General features: G+C 38.3%; 1 protein-coding gene across 1 annotated transcript in view; it reads right to left on the reverse strand.

The window, feature by feature from the left end:
* The window catches only part of PRKAR2A (protein kinase cAMP-dependent type II regulatory subunit alpha), a 53,728-nt gene that overhangs the window by 4,096 nt on the left and 31,716 nt on the right, over window positions 1-17,916 (reverse strand). Inside the window, exons 3-8 of the mRNA XM_035547000.2 lie at window positions 13,672-13,724; window positions 12,193-12,276; window positions 7,462-7,568; window positions 6,220-6,373; window positions 2,986-3,087; window positions 1,123-1,197 (exon numbers count right to left, since the gene is read on the reverse strand). Coding sequence (XP_035402893.1) covers window positions 1,123-1,197; window positions 2,986-3,087; window positions 6,220-6,373; window positions 7,462-7,568; window positions 12,193-12,276; window positions 13,672-13,724 — 575 coding nt within the window. The remainder of the gene's footprint in view (window positions 1-1,122; window positions 1,198-2,985; window positions 3,088-6,219; window positions 6,374-7,461; window positions 7,569-12,192; window positions 12,277-13,671; window positions 13,725-17,916) is intronic.

A 17,916-nucleotide genomic window follows, 5' to 3' on the forward strand; every position in this document is an offset into this window, starting at 1 on the left:
CTCAGGTTCTTAAGCAACACGATTTTCAGCTTACAAAACCGAGCGTCTTTTTGGAGAGAAGTTATTTGGCAGTATTTGGTTATCAGCAAACTAAGGTTTCCTACATTCAGTGTTATCTGACATTCAAGGTAATTAAGATCAACTATTCAAGACATTATCAAGGAGTCACACTCCATTTATAAAACAAGACAACTTGTGATCAAAAGCCTACTATTTCTGATAGGCCAAGGACTTTCTTGCATTAACTCCTATTTGAACTAGAGCACTTTCATAAAATAAGTAAATATACAAAGCAACTTCCAGTGAAACTTGATGCAAAATTCTGGTGTTTCATCAGTAAAAATATCCCAAAAAGTTATTTCTGTCACAGCCAACAAAAACGTAGCTTCAGCTTGAATTTGTCCAGCTTCACGTTCCACCAATCTGGCCTTGATCTATTACAGCAGACAAAACATATCAACAACCAGAGACTGTCAGTTGAAGTCAGACTACAACACTGAAATACTCTTTTTAAGAGCATTAGGAAAAGAGTGGTTTAAGTAACTGATAGTTTCTTAGACAGTACAGTTAACTCAGTTGAGTCCAACTAGTAAAATATTCCCAGTGAGTTCATTTAGTTTTATTCAAATCACGCTCCTGTTGAATTGTTTGATTGTGCTGCTTAGTCAGACCTAGAAATCAGAGATGCTTTTACTATGTGATTGTGACTCCTTGTTTAATCTGGTCACAGATGCCTATAAAAGGTACAGCTGGGAATGGAAAATAGCTTCCATGGAAAACTGCAGAGACGGACTTACTTTCAGCTTAAGGCACATTCCTCTTGAACCCTTTCAAAGACCAATTATGAAAAACAAGCGGACACAAGGAGAAAAAACAGAAGCTAAAGTAATAGAAAAAATACGTAGCAAAAGACTCAGTGGTACTTCCCCAAATATTCAAAAGCTGGTTAAACAAACCGGATGTTAAAAGTTTAAGGCAAGATCTGGTGTGGCCCACTGGAAGTTTGTTTAAATTAAAAATAAGTGATGCCAAGTTGATTCAATTAACATGATTCTATAAGTTCCACACAGGAAAAGAAGAAGAGATGAGAGAATGATAAATGGGAATTTAGACTCCAAGTACCTGAGCAATGATACGTTCCCCATCTTGATACACTTTCTCTCCTATAACATCCACGATTTTCATTCGCTCTGATGCCTAGAATGAAGAGGAAAATTAAGCACAATTATCTGTCTGCTACAGTACATCTCTAGTAAACTTTGTAACTCAGAATTGAAGATGCATTCACTAGACACACACACACACACACACACAGAATCTGGGTACTGAAAAATGCAGCCCTAACAATGACTTTGTTAAACTGCTCAACAGTTTTCAAGACTACCATAATCAATAGGCAAATAAAATTTTCTAGTGTCCCATCCGTGTGCTTTTCTTACCCCCTAAATTTAAAATAACAGATTTGGCTGTTTTAGAACAACAACAACAAAAATACGTCCTGTGAGATTCAGATGAAATTTGACAAAAGCACTTACAAAAAGTCACAAATTTCCTAAGAACAAACTGCAGTGAGAATACCAGCAGCACAAATTCAAAACATTTTAATCACCATACACTTGAATAATTTTTTTTTTTTTCCCAGTCCCAAAACTCACTCCTAGATTAGTGAGAGGAAGAGGTGATCTGAAGAAGATACTGAGTCTAAATTGTAAGCAGGCATTGCAACAGGATGCCCAGCAGCAAGGTCAGGAGGTACTAATCTGACATGCAGTGAAACATGCCTAAGCCCTCACAAACAGGAAGGGAGAAAGGACAGTTAAATTTATCTCCAGTGTTTCCTGCTTCTCATCCAGCATACCACAAAACAATGTTATTTGTTCAGATCAGTGTAAAAATGTATTCAGAAAGGAAGAAAATCTTAAACAGTTAAAAATGAATACCTCAACAGATGATTCAGTTTTAATCCATTCATTTCACAAATGCACTTCAATCTAACCCATGTTTGAGAAACTGTTAATTCTGATCCACGCATGATTCAACTGCAGTGTGTCATGCAAAAAGCCATGCAGTGCTAATGAGTTATTTTTCTATATCCTTAAATATTTATGAGTCATTTTGCTCAAAAGTCACATTGATTGAACTAGTTTAAGCCAGCCATCGAAGGAGAAGATGTTATGCAATTCACCCCTTCCACAGCTATCGGCATATGTCCAAACTAACATATATTAGAGGTTGCTTTTCACACCTATGATACTTGATCATTTTGTAATTTTCTCTTAAGAGGATTAAAAGATGTTCTGAAATACAAAATATCAATGCTAACAAAGAAATCTAAGTTGTGATATAAGGCAAAGGCAGAAACATACCAACGTTCAAAGCAGTTTGGTATGGCTACAAAACCCTTCTGAAAACACAGTCTGAGCACAGCTTAGGAGTGACTACACATTCCTACAATCATGTACCACACACGTCAACATAACACGTGTCAGCTCTGCCTGGTCATTTTGTTCCCAGGCAGCAGTGCTTTCTTTAGCCTGTTCTTAGTTTAACTCCTGAATATGGGTTAAGGTTTAAGGCAAGATCTGGTGTGGCCCACAGCTATGAAATTAAAACCATTCGCAGTCAACGAAGGCCAAATTTTTCAGTGATTGTACCATTACTTCAGTATCACACCCTCAAACAGAACCAAAGTCACAAGTCCCAGTTTTCACTTTCATACATGTTCTCTGTTTTATATTTTGTTTTTAAATGTTTATACAGACTAGGATAAAAATTGTCTACTGTGAACAAAGGATATGAAAAAAATGTTGTACAACATTTTGTACATGTTGTTCAACAACGTAAAATCAGTTGTACGGCAAATGGGACACTAAAGCAGCTCTTAAAAATCTGTATGCAAAACTGACACAGATTTCTGATATAGCAGAAACACTGACTGCAGTGTTAACGCTAGTGCAACAATCTGATATTTCCGAGAGTCTTTACCTCCAAGGATTTAAGAAGGGGCACAGATTCAATAAATAACTCGTACGTCTTCCTCTTCTTTGCATTGTTTTTCAATATAATTCTTTTGAATGTCACTCGATCCTGCAAGAAACAGCACAAATTATTCCTCTCAACTAAAATGCTTATTGATTAAAGAACTAACAAACATTAACTAAGCAGTGTAAGAAACACTGGATATGAGAGTCAGGCTATTAAATTGGCACCATATCCTTCGCAATGGTGATCCTAACAGCTCTTGTGGGAGTATTTATTGTAACAACAAACTGAAAGACAGGGAGCTCTAAGACAAACTTGGTCCTTCTCAGATAAGCACTTAAGAATTCCCCTTGTAGTCTATCTTGTACTGTTTTTCAGAGTTGAGTTTGTTTTCTTTTTTGGTCAATTTTTATTATATCTTCCATGCTTCCACATAGAATAAAGAAATTATTCTCTTCTTGCTGAAGCCATTGGAAATTGGAATTTGCAACACTTATTTGGTAAAGCAACTACAGGATTAAGTCTGAACTGGATTCTTCTGTCCTCAATTCAGATTTAGATCAGCACAAAGAGTATCAAACAGCAACAGACTTGATTTCCTCCTCCACCATTAAGGATCCAAGAGGCAGCTTTTTGCAGGGACTGGCTCCTTCTGAACTTCTATCTGTCCACATGCACCATAAGCACCTTCTAGATGTAAAAATGCTTCGGTTTGCTTTTGAAGCCTAAATACTGGGCAAGATTTCCAGCCTGCTGCTCCACCACCTGCCCTGCTGACTCTCTTTTTTCAGGCAGCAGTTAGTGCTGTACCAGCTCCATGGCCAGTGGGCGGCAGTACGTGCCTGAGTGAAGGCAAGCTCGCCCAGCTAACTACATCTGTCTCAGTACCTGCAGTGGCAGACATGTTTGCGAGTTTATCGTCAGAGATCTTAATGAAATGCTTTTTATTTGCACGCAGAAAAGGCTGGGCTGAACTACTGGAGAACACTGCTGAGAAGGGGTACAAGAGAGCTGCAAATACACAGCACACCCAGGCTAAGGGGAAAGGCACTTGCCCCCCAGTATTTTTGTTAGTGTTTGCAGAACAGTAATGCTAACAGCCTATAAATGATGTGAGCCTAAATGGGAAAATCGAAAATAAAGTCAGAAGAAAGGAGCAGAAATTCGGTCAGGAAAAAGGTCCCCCCCAAATATATATATATATATTTTAAATATACCACGTAATTAGCAGCAACATCCAAAGTCCCTGACAGACTGCATCTTCATTTTCTAAAAACATCAACTGATACTTCAGAAGAGATTTTGAGGTGAAGTGGTGTTTCCAGGTAAGAGAACAGTTTTATGGGCTGCAGGCTACATATACTTTGAGAGGAAACAATGACTGATGCTGGTAGCACTAGTGGAATATGTAAATTGAAGGAGGTGACAGATGAACAGAATAGCGTTACTGTTATCCAAAGGACAAGAGATGGCACAGCCCGAGGGATTAGTGGTTTTTTGGTTGGTTACTTGGTTGGTTTTTTGTCTGTTTGTTTTGCGGGGGGGGGGGGGGGGTTCTTTTGTTTTAAAGAAATTCTTCAGTGGTAGAAGTCTCTTCATATGTACACCTTTAGAAAAGCAGAGAGGTGCAGAAACTGTCAGGGGAATTGCAAAAACATAACAAATTCAGAATTCATTTGTTTCAGAGTATCAATGAGGTAGGAGAAGCAGCAGTATTTGGACAAAAAGACAGAGCAGTGATGGAAGCACGCACAGTTGCGAGGCTTTCCCCAGACACGTTCAATAGCAAACGGTGAGGACATTTCTCTGCTCCATAGAAAACTCCCATTTCATTACTGCTTCGTGTTTGAGCCTTCCGTTAGCCTAAGCCTGCAATGCAGCAGGAGTAACCTGCACCTCCTAAATGGCAGACAACCTATAAGCTTTAGCAATTACTTTTGCAGACTAATAAAGATATGTTTAAATTACATCAGGCACAAAATAATACAATAAGACATGCCAACAACAGAATAACAGGAATAAATAACCAAAGTTTTAGACAGGAAAATGGAACCTTAGTTAATAAAATATCCACAGGACAGACATCTAGCAAAAGGTCTCCCTTCAACTACATCTTGCTAATTAAGTGAATGTAATCACAGAATGAAAACAAAATTAACCTGATTTGTGTAGCTCTTTTCAAAGGCAAACTGGAACAAAGAATCATCTTCTCAGTTTCTTCCTTCTATGAATGGGCTGTGTACGTAGCTATTTTGTTCAAGAAATTAGATACTGACATTACTCCCTGGCTGATTTACCAAAATCTTTTCTTTCAGATCACAAAGAAAAGGAAAATCAGTTCTCTCAGCAAGTGCAGAGATTGCATAAGCATGCGGTGTGTAGCAGCTTATCAGTCGTATAATCAAGGTCACAACACATGGTGAACCCCCAGCGATTGTTGCTGCGGAGCCCCGTGCACACAAAAAGCATACAACATTTTTGGCTTCAAAGGCTTCTCTGATGGCACAATTTGCTTATTATGTGAGCCCTTACCGACGAGAGTAAGAGAGCACTGTGAAAATAACCTTATCCAAATAGCGTAGAGAAAAGAACTAAAATAGGAAACTAATGTCTACAGCTTCACATTAAACACTGCTGGGCTAGAGACAAAGCAACATTACCATTTAGCTTGGTATCTCAAAAGGTCACACTGACCTGAGAACCTCTTCCAGGGTAACACAAAGGGACCAGAAACATCATGACAGTTTATTCTGAGGGAAAACAAAGCTTTGGGCAGTTTTCCTACTCTTCAAATTACTGACATGCTCAAGAAGATATTCAACGCTGTCCATATCCCTTAAAGGGGACAAAATGGCATAAAGGTGAGTTGAAAATAAAGAATGTTATTTAGATACTGTTTTTCCCCTCTGCAAAATATGTGCATTAATGTCTCCACTGTTCTCTGCAGGATGAAGGGACGTTTGTTTGTTTTTCCCTAACAAAAGCTCTGATAACAACAAATGCAAAATGATAAAAAGGACAGACAGAACTAGCAACACAGTTTTTACAGATGAGTTGTTCTAGAAGGGTGGCCAAAACCATTTGCACAATGGATCTTTTATGCAACAAGGTGAGATAACAAATCATGATAAAATAGCTATTAGCACAAGGAATCATACTGAGAAAAGCACCTGCTGCTAGATATGGTGAGTTAGTATTTCAAATAGTACGCATATGAGAGCAACTTTCTTTCCTTACCAGTCCCCATAGGGCTCCTTCTGTCGTGGCAACAATGGTGGCAGCTCTAGGAGTGTTGTACAGCAACGCCAGTTCCCCAAAACTGCCGTGATTATCATAGCGGCCCACACAGCGTGCCTGGTTGTCTTTTGCTACAACAATATCATACAATCCCCTGGAAAACAATGGAAAAGATGCTTTTCATTAGACAACATCACAGTACAGACATCAAAAACATTTTTTTGCTGTTATACAAATAGTCCTCTTATTGCTAGGTGTGATGGAACACGCTTTATTGAGTTTTCCAATTGCCTGACACTAAACTGCTTCTAGCTACAGTATTTTCACAATATCTTTCCATTAATAAAGCATTTTAGTCTCGGTAGACCTGGCCAGAACCTAATTGCTTTCCTCTGCATAGTATTTTGACAATGCTGTTTTAAGTGATCCAGCTAGGGGAAAGAAAAGTAGTTGGATGGGTACGGATGCTCTTTAACTCCATCTGTCTTCTCACAGCATGTGTATTACCCAGTGAGGCCCCTTTGGGGTGTCTCGAATCCATCTATAACCTTTATTTGGCTTTATTTTCAACAATATCTCTGAAGATTGGTGCTTCTGATGCCTCTCAGAGAGGGAAGACGTCTTTTTGATTTAAAGAGCTATCTGTGAGCACCTTGAGTGAAACAAAACAACTTCTTCCCATCCCTCAGCCTGAAAGTCACTTACTAGTGCCATTTGTTTCCAAAAAACTATAGGCATGTAACCTTCAGCCTAGCATTCAGATGTCTGTGGCCCAAGGACTGTATGGGTGAGGTGTCACTGGGTGACCTTGGCTCAGCCTTACAGAGAGAACTTGCTGAGCTGTGAGACAGTCTGTGAGCTAAAGCTCTGCAAGATAAGAAGAATAAAGACAGACCAAAGTGTCATTGTTGAGATGGTAATCATACATAGCTGTAGGACTCAAAAGAAAAATGCTCACATGAAAAAATATAAAATCCCTAAGGAAAAAAAAGCAGAAAAGGGCAACTCAGTAAGATGGTGGACGCACCACGAGGATGTCCACCTCTGTCACATTTGATTGCCCTTGGCAAATGATCCAAAAGTCAATGGGAACCTAAAGGGGAACATGGAAAGACAAAAGGAAGAGGCAACAATTGCAAAAAGTATGTTTCCTTTGGAAACCGTCTTGGATTAGGTATTCCCTGCTATTTCTAAGAAGCTGAAAAGAAACATGCTTCACTTTTCAAAGGCATAGCTGCTTACCACTCAATGACATAGAAGTTGTCTCCATCGTCCCCTTGATCAATCACATGTTCCTGAGGTTTCACCTTCCTCTCAAACATGGCATCGAGAACCTGAGACAGCTGCTCCTATAAAACAAACAAGAGGGGTGAAAAAAGAAAAACACACTCAGAAAATACAACTCTGCATTATTTGCTGGACAAGGCAAATTCATTTGACCTGATCTGGATAATGAACTGCAACATGCATTCCATTATTTTTACTTGTATGCAAATACAAGTAATTTTGATATTGAATTTTGCTTTTAACTAGAAAGTACCTCACTTTGTTTCCAGCTTATTAATATAAGTTCAATAATGCAGACAAACAGATGCTTCCCTTACAGAAGGGCTATTATCTTGAATTTATGTTCAAATTGCTTTGGCACTGAAATGGTATGCATCAGTTAAGCGCATATGTATAAGCAAGCTTTCACTTGGTATAATCTGACACATCTTCACTGCAATGGATACATACTGATTTATATCAGCAGTACACATATTTCATTATATGTATGTCTAAAAACCACACCACGATTTATTAATATCTTATTTGCGCTGTCATCAGCCAAGAGCCCCAACCATGACAAGGGCTGTACTCAACAAGCCTCTGGACAAACAAAGTTATTTCCCCAGATACTCTGTGTCTTAGAGAACCTGCAACTTCTGTACCAGATGAGATCAGGTAGCCACCGATGGGGAGCACATACAGAAAATGGGATAAGCTTTGGCAGCATAGCAGATGCAAATGGGGTTTCTCTGATGAGCCATGACTAAACTTTCTTTTGTACGCAGCGCAGCCAAGGAAGTTGTAAAAGTCAAAGCCCACACATAGACAGCACAACCATGCATGATACTGCTATTAACGCTCTTGCAAATACAGGTCATCCAAAGATTTTCACAACTATCTATCTGTTCTGGTGAGAGAAGCCACTCATATAAAGGCCTCACCCATTTTCTACAGGGAGAGGTCAAACCACCCAGCCAGGGAAAATAAATGTTATCTCCTCCCCCTTAAAGACTACACTCATCCTACACCATTTTCACTTAACGACTAAAATTTTGAATTGAGATGTACAAGTTATTAAAATAAATGTCTAACACTTGCCCTATGTTAGAAGCTCAATGTATTTGACAACATTACTGGTTACATTATTTTTCATTACAGCATTCCCCATTGTAAGGGCTAGGAAATTAAGACACAGAAGATAGGCAGTTTGTTAAAGCCCACTGGAAGACGGTGCGATCCCACAGCAGTATTCCCACTGCAGACATGTGCCGATTTATTCAACGCCTACATGGCACATCGGTTGCAGAGCTGGGATTAGGAGCCATCTCACCTTACAGCCAGACATGAGATAAAACTCTCTAACACTAGAAACTCAGACCAACATCCCTTTCTTCTCCAGCTCCCTTCCCATGGTCCTTTCCATGCTGGCACAGACTAGCAAGGATTTTTTAATTACATGCCATAAAAGCTTTTAAACTACATTCCCAATCACACAGCAAATTATTAATATATCTTTTAGATAAATCTAAACAATCTTTCACCTAACACTGTAATAAATAATCTTCTCATTTTCACAGAGCTGGTTCAGACATTACTGCCATGGCACTAGTATGCAAGCACCCTGCCATTTCCCACATATGAAACACTACAGTTCACAGAAAGTATATGCATTCCTCCTCCATTTCCTGTTTCACAGGAGCTCCAGAATAAAACCCCAGGTTAAAAAAAAAAAGTCTTTCTTTAATTTTCACATTTCTTTCATCATCATTTATAATGATCTTGCAAGGTATCTCAGATGTTCAGCCCTAGACTTGGCTCTAGATGGCTCTGCTACAAGATTGTTTGGCTCTAGACTGTTCACTGACAGACTCTCTGGTGCTAGACTTGGCTCTGGACCGTTTGGCTCTTGGCATTTTGGCTCTGCATTGTTTGACTCCAGAGCATTTGGAACTAGACTTTGGGGCTGTAGACCACTCAGCTCCAGACGAGTCAGTGCTAGGCTTGGCTCTAGGTGGCTTTGGCTCTACACCGGCTCTATACTGAAAATATTGCCTCTCATTTCAATCCAACTTTATTCTCTTGTCCTTAAAAACTCTCTCGATGCTTAAACTAAATTAAGAACCACTGCCTGAATGCTGTTCAACCACTTATTTCACAGCATGCATTTAAGTAACAGTTGTCAGAAAACAAGCAATATAAATCTTAAAAAGCTTTTTAAAAATACTGTAACTCAGCTGTGTTTTATTTGGAGGATAAACAGGCAGACTTATTTTTAAGTAAATGAAACACTGAGCTCTTTTGTTAATAAAAGGACAAGGTCTAGCAGATGCCTGAACTGTAAGACCCTCGTTTCAAATAGGGGTACTGAGGATGCCTGAGGGCCTTGCTGCTAAGGATAAGAGGCGTTGCTCTCACCCAGTACGAAATTCAGTCAAAACTAAAATTCTACAAACTCCTTTCTAAGATACTGGGGAGCATACACATGATATTTCATTCACAGCTTTAAACAGCAGAAAGATTACCTACTCCCCCTGCACTTTAGATTGAAGCATAAATCAGGTGTATCGTTGGGCATGCTCAAAACTTCAGGGTTAAACTCTCTGATAATCTGGATTGATTTCAGTCCAAAGTTCTGTGTGAACCTTGCTAGAAGTGATCCACTGGACATCGGCTCCTTTGTATCTGATACCAAGTATGACATCAACTAATCATACAAGGTAAGACATTTAAAAGGGCAGTTGAGTCACTGGACCTAAATTCAGCACAGTTCACCCACATGCAACCAGTGGAAAAGGAATGAATTTGGCCAGGACATTCGAGTCACACACTTTTACTCCTTGAAGGGTCTTACAGTTTGTTGTGTTTTGTTTTGTTTTAAAAACAACACTGTTTTACATGACGCTCTTTGGAAGCTAAGGAGCAAAGAACAGATTTTGAGCCTCACTTTGGAAGTATTCCTCACAATTATTAAAGGATATTATACACTGAGCAAAAGCAGCAGCCATGCATTTCGCTATTCAGTAGGTACTCTGTACCCAACCTTCCACACAAGTCATATTTCCCAGTTCTGCAGAGGAGGTTAAAAAGAAATTATTGGGATGAGGGGTGAAAGGAGGCAAGTTCCATACACCATTTTAGGTGTACTTAACACTAGGAAAACACTCCCCTCTCTGCTAAGTGCCCTTTGTCATACTATAATTAATGTATGTACTGCAGTCATCTTTCAGCCATGTGCTATCTTAAAGCTGGAGTCTTTAACAGCTGCAGTTAAGACCATTTCCATTACTTCTCTCCCCAGTTGCTTACAAAGCTTTTCCCAAGAAGCAGTATTTTTCTAAGGCCACTTTTTCAGCTCAGATATGTTTTTCAAAGTCATCTTCGAGTATGAACTGCTTATTAATTTTTTGCTTCTGAGTGATTTTGCTGGAAGCTAAAAGATCAGCCTAATCAATTTGAATAGTGATCACATTTTGTAGATACCCCTTGAGCTGCTGAATATTCTTAGATGTTTCATTTTTTACTATACACAATCGGTTTACTTGCAAAAGGAGCATTTTAAATGTCTTAAGTAAATAGATACAATGACAGAATCCCAGAACAGCAAAAGAACAGTCTTTGTAAGGACAGCTTTCAAGGAAACTTATTGACTGAATGTGAATTTCTTAAGCTTGCTGCAGTCAAAAGCTTTTAAATACTCTTTTGGGAACGCAGTTCAATGACTCTTGGAGGTTGTACAGCAACCAAGAACTGTGAGAACTTCAAGGAAAGCTGAGCAGCATTTCTGAAACCATAAACTACGTCCTTTCATATCTCAGACAAAGCTGTGATTCAAACCAGGAAGATGCAGGGACCACTGCTGGTGTTACAGCTTTCATTCCTCCCCTTTGTTTTTATGACAGTACAATAGAAAAATAAAATAAAATAAAATCAACCTGTAGTGGAGATGTCAGTTCCATTTTGTTGGAAACACCAAATCAGATATGAGAAGCACTTGCTCTATGGTCTTTCAGAGGCTGGATTTGATGATTTCCAGAGGTCCATTCCTGAACTATCCTACATATCTGAACTATCCTACGAACCTCATTTAAAAAAAATGAAAGGCAAAAAAACACAATTACGTTTTCTAAGAGCCAGCAGCAATGGAGATGCTCATCATTAAAACCCAATGCGGAAGCAAGCAGCAATTAATTATTAACTTCAGCAATAAATCTGCAAGATGAAGAACAAGAACAACCTAAAAACATTACTTTTACATTCACTTGCAGAAGATTTACTGACACACTGACATTTAAAAAAAGGTGAAGCAATCTAAAATCAAGCAAATGCAGACAGAGTTCAACAATTATAAATTGTGTAAGTTATTTCAATTTTAAATTGCCCACGAAATTATGAGCTGTTCTGTCAGGAAAAGCAAATCAAGTGTAATGGTACCCAGAAGTAAAAGAAAAATAGAATTTATAAAATACTTTTCTGTAACAAAAACAGAAAAAAAAATGGAATTTGCAGGGATAGTGATCTGACAGTCACAATAACTGACAATTTGTCCTGTTTTTATTGTTCATTGACAGTAATCTTCAGATACATGCCCCAAGCCAGTCTGCTTATAATTAAAATTGTATAAACTATCACAATAACTGTGTCTGGACTGTTAGATCAAGCTACAAAACAGCAACTCCAGTTTAGATTTCCTTAAACTGATATTACCTGATCTAGATTTCTGAAGAGCAGGATATCTTTACATGCTTCCTGCAGTCTGCATCGTTGTTCATCAGTTTTTGGATGAACTACCTTTAAAAAAAAAAAAAAAGTAAAAATGAACAAACTGTCATGACAGCAAAGAAATATGATTACAAATTGAACCTTCACTTCAAAATGAAAACACAAACACAATTTTAAAGTAACATAGTATAAAGTTCTTTTTTGTTGTTTGCATAAACAGTATTTACATATAAATGTACAATGCAAGACAGAGTGAAAGAAAAATACAGAAAAATATTATGCTGACAATTAACACATGCTAAAAAACACTGAAGAGAGACAAGAGTAAAAGGATACCTTTCCCTTCCCTTCTAACTGAGCCATAGATACAGTCACAAATAAACCTCTCATCATGTTAAAGTAACCAGCATTCACTGTGTCTCATAAAAATATTTATCTGCACTTTTTTTTTGATGGGGGGGGGGATAATTATGAAAACGTATAAAAAGCATTCACATTCACTGTATTAACCGTATTTCTGGAATAACAAGAGTTCTGAAAAACAGTTACATTAGCAGACATTTCCAAATATTCTTTGTCCAACCTTGAGTAGCAGACCTCATTTGAAAAAAAAAAGATATATATATATATATATATTTTTTTTTTTTTACTAATATTGAGCCAGCAGTCAGGAAAATTAACCCTTTTGATGAAATAGATGTATCCACGTTTAAAACCATTTTGATTGTCAGTCTTTTTTTTTTTTTTTTTTTTGTAGCATCTTATGTATGAACTATCTTCTCGTTCAAGACAAATTAGATTAGACTTAGATTTTTCCTTGCAGAAGTGTAACCATCAGAGAGATGGAATCTGGAAATGGAACAGCAGAAAGTCCCTAGGGAAAACACTGACCCATCCAGGCTACAGGATTTCCTCACATAAAACATCTCTAAAGAAAGACAATAACAGTACCTGGATTTGCAATTCCTAGAAATTTCCAACTTGCAAAAACAATAGAACAGGTGGTCACAAGTCTCAAAACCTTTCAAGGAAGTATTTCTCCTACCCAGGCAAACTGCTTTGACAAGAAGGCAGTGAAAAGCATGCGAGGAATTTCAAACGCCCATGAAGGAACAGCTGTGCTTGAGTTTAACTAAACCTTCATAACAGCACCAGTACTCTAGGAATTGCCTCAACAAGCATTAAGGATAATTAAGAAAGGAAAATATCCAAACTTTTATAGATGGTAGACTTAAGTAGAGATATCAAGTCCTCTGAAGTAAAACTGTATTAAAGCTACAGTGACAAAATAAGCGTATGTGATAAAGTGGCCTTAAGTTTCAGAGCAATGTCACATTGTCAGCGACAGCATACCTCACCACCTCGCAGAATGAAATGCACAAATGGTAAGGAAGTCTGACGTACTGACTTCTGCTTGTCAAGCTGTAGAGAGAACCAAGCACGGTGCAATTCATTCATTCTTACCCTTTGTTCTGTATCTTCTTCTTCTTCATCTGGATCGAAAGCCTCAGCACAAACTATAGAAAAAAAGGAGTACATTAGAAAAAGAATATCAATCAAAGCAAGTTTAAGTTAATTTCCTCTAGATTTATTATCTGTGTTTTATTTTCCTACAGGAAAAAAAAAACAAAACCTGTTTTCTTATGTCGTAATGGTGTCAGAGACTTAAATTCTATCTATTCTCAGAACAAGCACAGCAGAGCTGTTCTCAAACTCTCATGTAAGAAGTCTGTAATTTACAACAGAAGGTAATGTTGCCTATGGAGTACTCGGGTGCATGGGTAGATTTCCTTTCATTTTTTTATCAAAGCATAACAATCACTATTCAGATTCATTTACAAACACATTACAAATCCAGATTCATTTACAAACACAGGCAGAGGGAAAATACTGCAGCTACATTGCCCAGCTCTCTGCAGTACACTATATATAGCAAAACTCACTGAAAAAAGGGCAAAGAGGCATGTGGCACTCACTCTTCCTCAAGCCAAATTTGCAAGTATCTACAGCTTTTGTTGTGCTTTTGTTTGTTTGCTTTAATACAGAGAAATCACACATTTACTCAGAATTTAACCTGGGAGATGAATAATCAGCTTGACCATAATATATTCTATAACAAAAAATGTTTAATCCCCTCCCCCAATATGCTCCTATATCTTACTACATTTGAATCAAATGAACGTCCAGTTCCAATATGAAAATGACACTGAAAAAATCACACAAATTGATTTTTTTTTAAAAGAACGTTTGTGGAAACCATACACTCCAGTGCATAGGAACAAGGCTTCCAAACAGGTCATTGTAATTAGAGGATCAGCTATGGGTGAGGTAATGGTAACAGTGAGCTTCTAAAATTTCAGATTATTTTTGTCCAGTTTTATTACTTCAGAAAAGGCTCATCTTCACAGTTATGCTATTACACCGTTTCACAATATTAAACACAGACTCCTTTGGCTGAAAGAAGCCTAGGTCCTTGGTACAGATTTTCTCGTTAATTCGTGGACATTTGCCGTTCGTACGTGTCAAAGTGTACATTCTAACTATCTGCCCAGACAGAAAGCAAGAGTCAGTCCTGTGTTCATCTACTCCTGCTCTTGCTGATGGTCTCACTGCTGAAGCTATACAATACTTGTAAAATGTTACAAGGAAACACAGACAAGCATTTTTCTTTGTACTTTATCCAGCATCCTGACAATACTGAAGACTTGGCACAATGCCCAGAAGCTCACTGCAATGACATATAATAACTGAATGGACTTAGGAAGTATAAATAAAAATAAGCAGACAGGAAAAAAAAATCTAGAAGGCTGCCTAGCATTCAGCAACTTGCAAATAATTTGAAAACGCATATACAACGATTGACCTTGTCGTCGTGCTTTCAGAAAGGACTACAGAAATGTGCAAGGTTAGCATAATTTGGTAGGAAAGGCTTGTCTTTATTTTTATTTTATTTTATTTTATTTTTTCTGCCTAAAAGGTACAGGTCTTTTCTAGCAAACTACATTTTGATTCTTTTTTTTCTCTGGAGACAGTGAAGAGACCGGAATACAACGCAAGCATTCCATTCATTGCACCACAATATAAAATCCCAATCATATAACCATTAGCTATTTAATGAGTACTTATTGCTATTAGTACAATAAACCTGGCGTTGCACTGCTTCTTCTGGCTTGCACCATTCACAATACAGAAACGGTGCACCAGCGCTGTGCTTACAACACACGCTCTTACTTGAAAAAAGTGGTCTACCACGTTTAGGGCAGGTACTTCACAAAGGATAAACAGCATCCTTCCCACGCTGAAAAAATGGTATGGTGTAGAGCACAGCCCCAGGATGGCTGCATTACGGGAAGGTAGATGGCTCAGAGTCCAGAACTGGGACTGGTAGGCAAACATTCACTTAATATGCTACACAAAGGCACTAACAAAGAGAACATTATTAGCGTTTCTGTGTGAAAGCTTTCCTCCTCCTTTCATTTTGCAGCATAGATCAATGTCTATTATGAAAGCTTTGAATTTTCTAATAAGAAACATTTTCTTAAAAGAAAGGCTCCTTGTTTTATCCAGTACAGTAAAACCGGAGATGAAAGTTATCTTTATCCTTTATAACCAGCATATCTTACCAGTAACTAGAGATCAATTCTTTATTATGTACTTTAATAAGTACTATAAAAGCATCTACCTACGTCTCTTAGAGTACCTGGCATATAAACACATTTAAGATGCACACCTATGAATTCAGACATCATCATACTTCATTATAAAGCTATCATTTAAATTCTCAATATTAAGCTGCAAATTAAGTTTTGTTCTTGCCTCAACTGCAGGGTAACTACTGCTACTTGAGGAAGTTCTCTTCAAGATGTCCTTGGGAAGACAAGTTTCATTGCCATGGTACACTGCATTAGAGCAAAGTATATAATAAAGCAAGCAAAACAAACCAGTATCAAACAGCTTTGTTTGGGATTTGTACATTTAAGTCTCTCCTATTTCATCTTACAACCCAGTAAGGGTGAAAACAGATTCCTGGAGCCCGCTAAGGCATAAGACCAGGACTTAGGACCTTTCCCTTACATATGGAAATCACTTTAACATGACAAGGGGCACACAGAAATATAATAAAAACGTGGCAAAAATCAAATAGAAAAGTATAACGGGAAGACTTTTCTTCTTCAGCCTACTGCAGAGATTTCTTTATTCGTGCAGCAGGAGTAGGGCAGGCATTTAGGATTTCAACGGGCAGCTCTGACTGACAAGACTATTTGCTTGCAGGCAGAGCTGCAGCACAATGCAACATACCTGCTGTTGGGTGGTAAAAAAATAAAATAAAAAATGAATTGTGAACTCAAGCTTAACCTAATACTGCGATATTCTGGAAGGCCCACAGAAAGCACAGAAGGCCCACATCTTTTCAGACTCATTTAAACACTGGTTAGAAAGGATCTCTCTCTGGAGGTCATCCAGCCCACCCTACCCTCAGAGGGGAGCTATTTGCAATGCTAGATCAGGACTGACCTGGGAGTCTCCCTGGGTAAAAAGTTCACAGCTCCATGGCAAACCTGTGCTCTGCAGACCATGGCACTGCACTCCTGAGTACGAAGCTTTTTGAAATAAGTGACTTCTGAAATCACACCTTTCCTACGTGAGATTTTCAGCACAACTCGGCCCTCGAGCAAATGCTAGGTATGAAAACACCACTGAAAGTCCCGTACAGGAGTGACACGCTGATTACATATTTCCAATAGCATAGCTGTATCAGCATCGATATACACTTCATGCAGACCAAGCGTCTTTCCAAAGCTACCAACATAGTTCAAATAGCTTTGAAAAAGAAGAGTTTTCAACCTTTTGAAGCTTTAGGGAGAAAAGCTTTCTTTTTTTTTTTTTCATATCTTAACATCTACATTTTGCCTCTCTCAGCTTGTACAGCTTCTACAGCTAGTTTAGCTTTCTCCTCATACGGCACCTTCTTTGGCTTTCAAGAAGCAGCACATCTGTTAACACTTCTGAAGGCTCAGAAATGATGCAACTTCGATCTGTGCTTTGTTATGCAGGTGACGGCATCTGAAAGCAATAAAAATCTTTCTGGCTGCAGCAGTGACATAAGCTGTGGATGGCGGGGGTGGGGGGGAAGCAAGAGGTGGGGAGAGAATTGAAAGTAGGAAGAAAAGTTGGCCTCTACAACTATCAGTTTTGTTTATGCAAGTTTTAATTGCACCCAAGATAATACTGCTTTGCAAAATGTGTTTTGTCAAGATCAAAGTCCTTGCGCTCTATGCAAATTGCGGAATACTTCAGCTCCCATAAGCAAAGCCTTTGTGAGAAACGCATGGTTGAAACATCACTTTTTTTGTTTTCTTTCTTTCAAAATAGCAGCCAAGAGGCTGGGATCTGAAGATCTTTGGACAAAGGAGGAAAGTTTTTAATACTGGACATCAAAATTCTGAGTTTTATATAAGCTGAATGCTTTGTTGGTATTTTTGCTGTTATCGGAAGAAGCCGCAAAGACATGCTGCTTCTGTCATTCTCTGGGTAATTTCGGATAGCACTTTCTGTACTTTGGAGTGAAACCCTAATCACTCCTCTTTACTTAGAAGGATACATTACCTCTAGAGTATCCTATGAGACCCATCAATAAAAATCCACCCAGAGCAGCAAATGCAGAGCAACTTTCCAGCCACTTATTTGGATCGGTAATCTTGCACTATG

Source organism: Cygnus atratus, chromosome 10 (genome assembly GCF_013377495.2).
Source record: "Cygnus atratus isolate AKBS03 ecotype Queensland, Australia chromosome 10, CAtr_DNAZoo_HiC_assembly, whole genome shotgun sequence".
NCBI classification, from domain to species: Eukaryota; Metazoa; Chordata; class Aves; order Anseriformes; family Anatidae; genus Cygnus; species Cygnus atratus.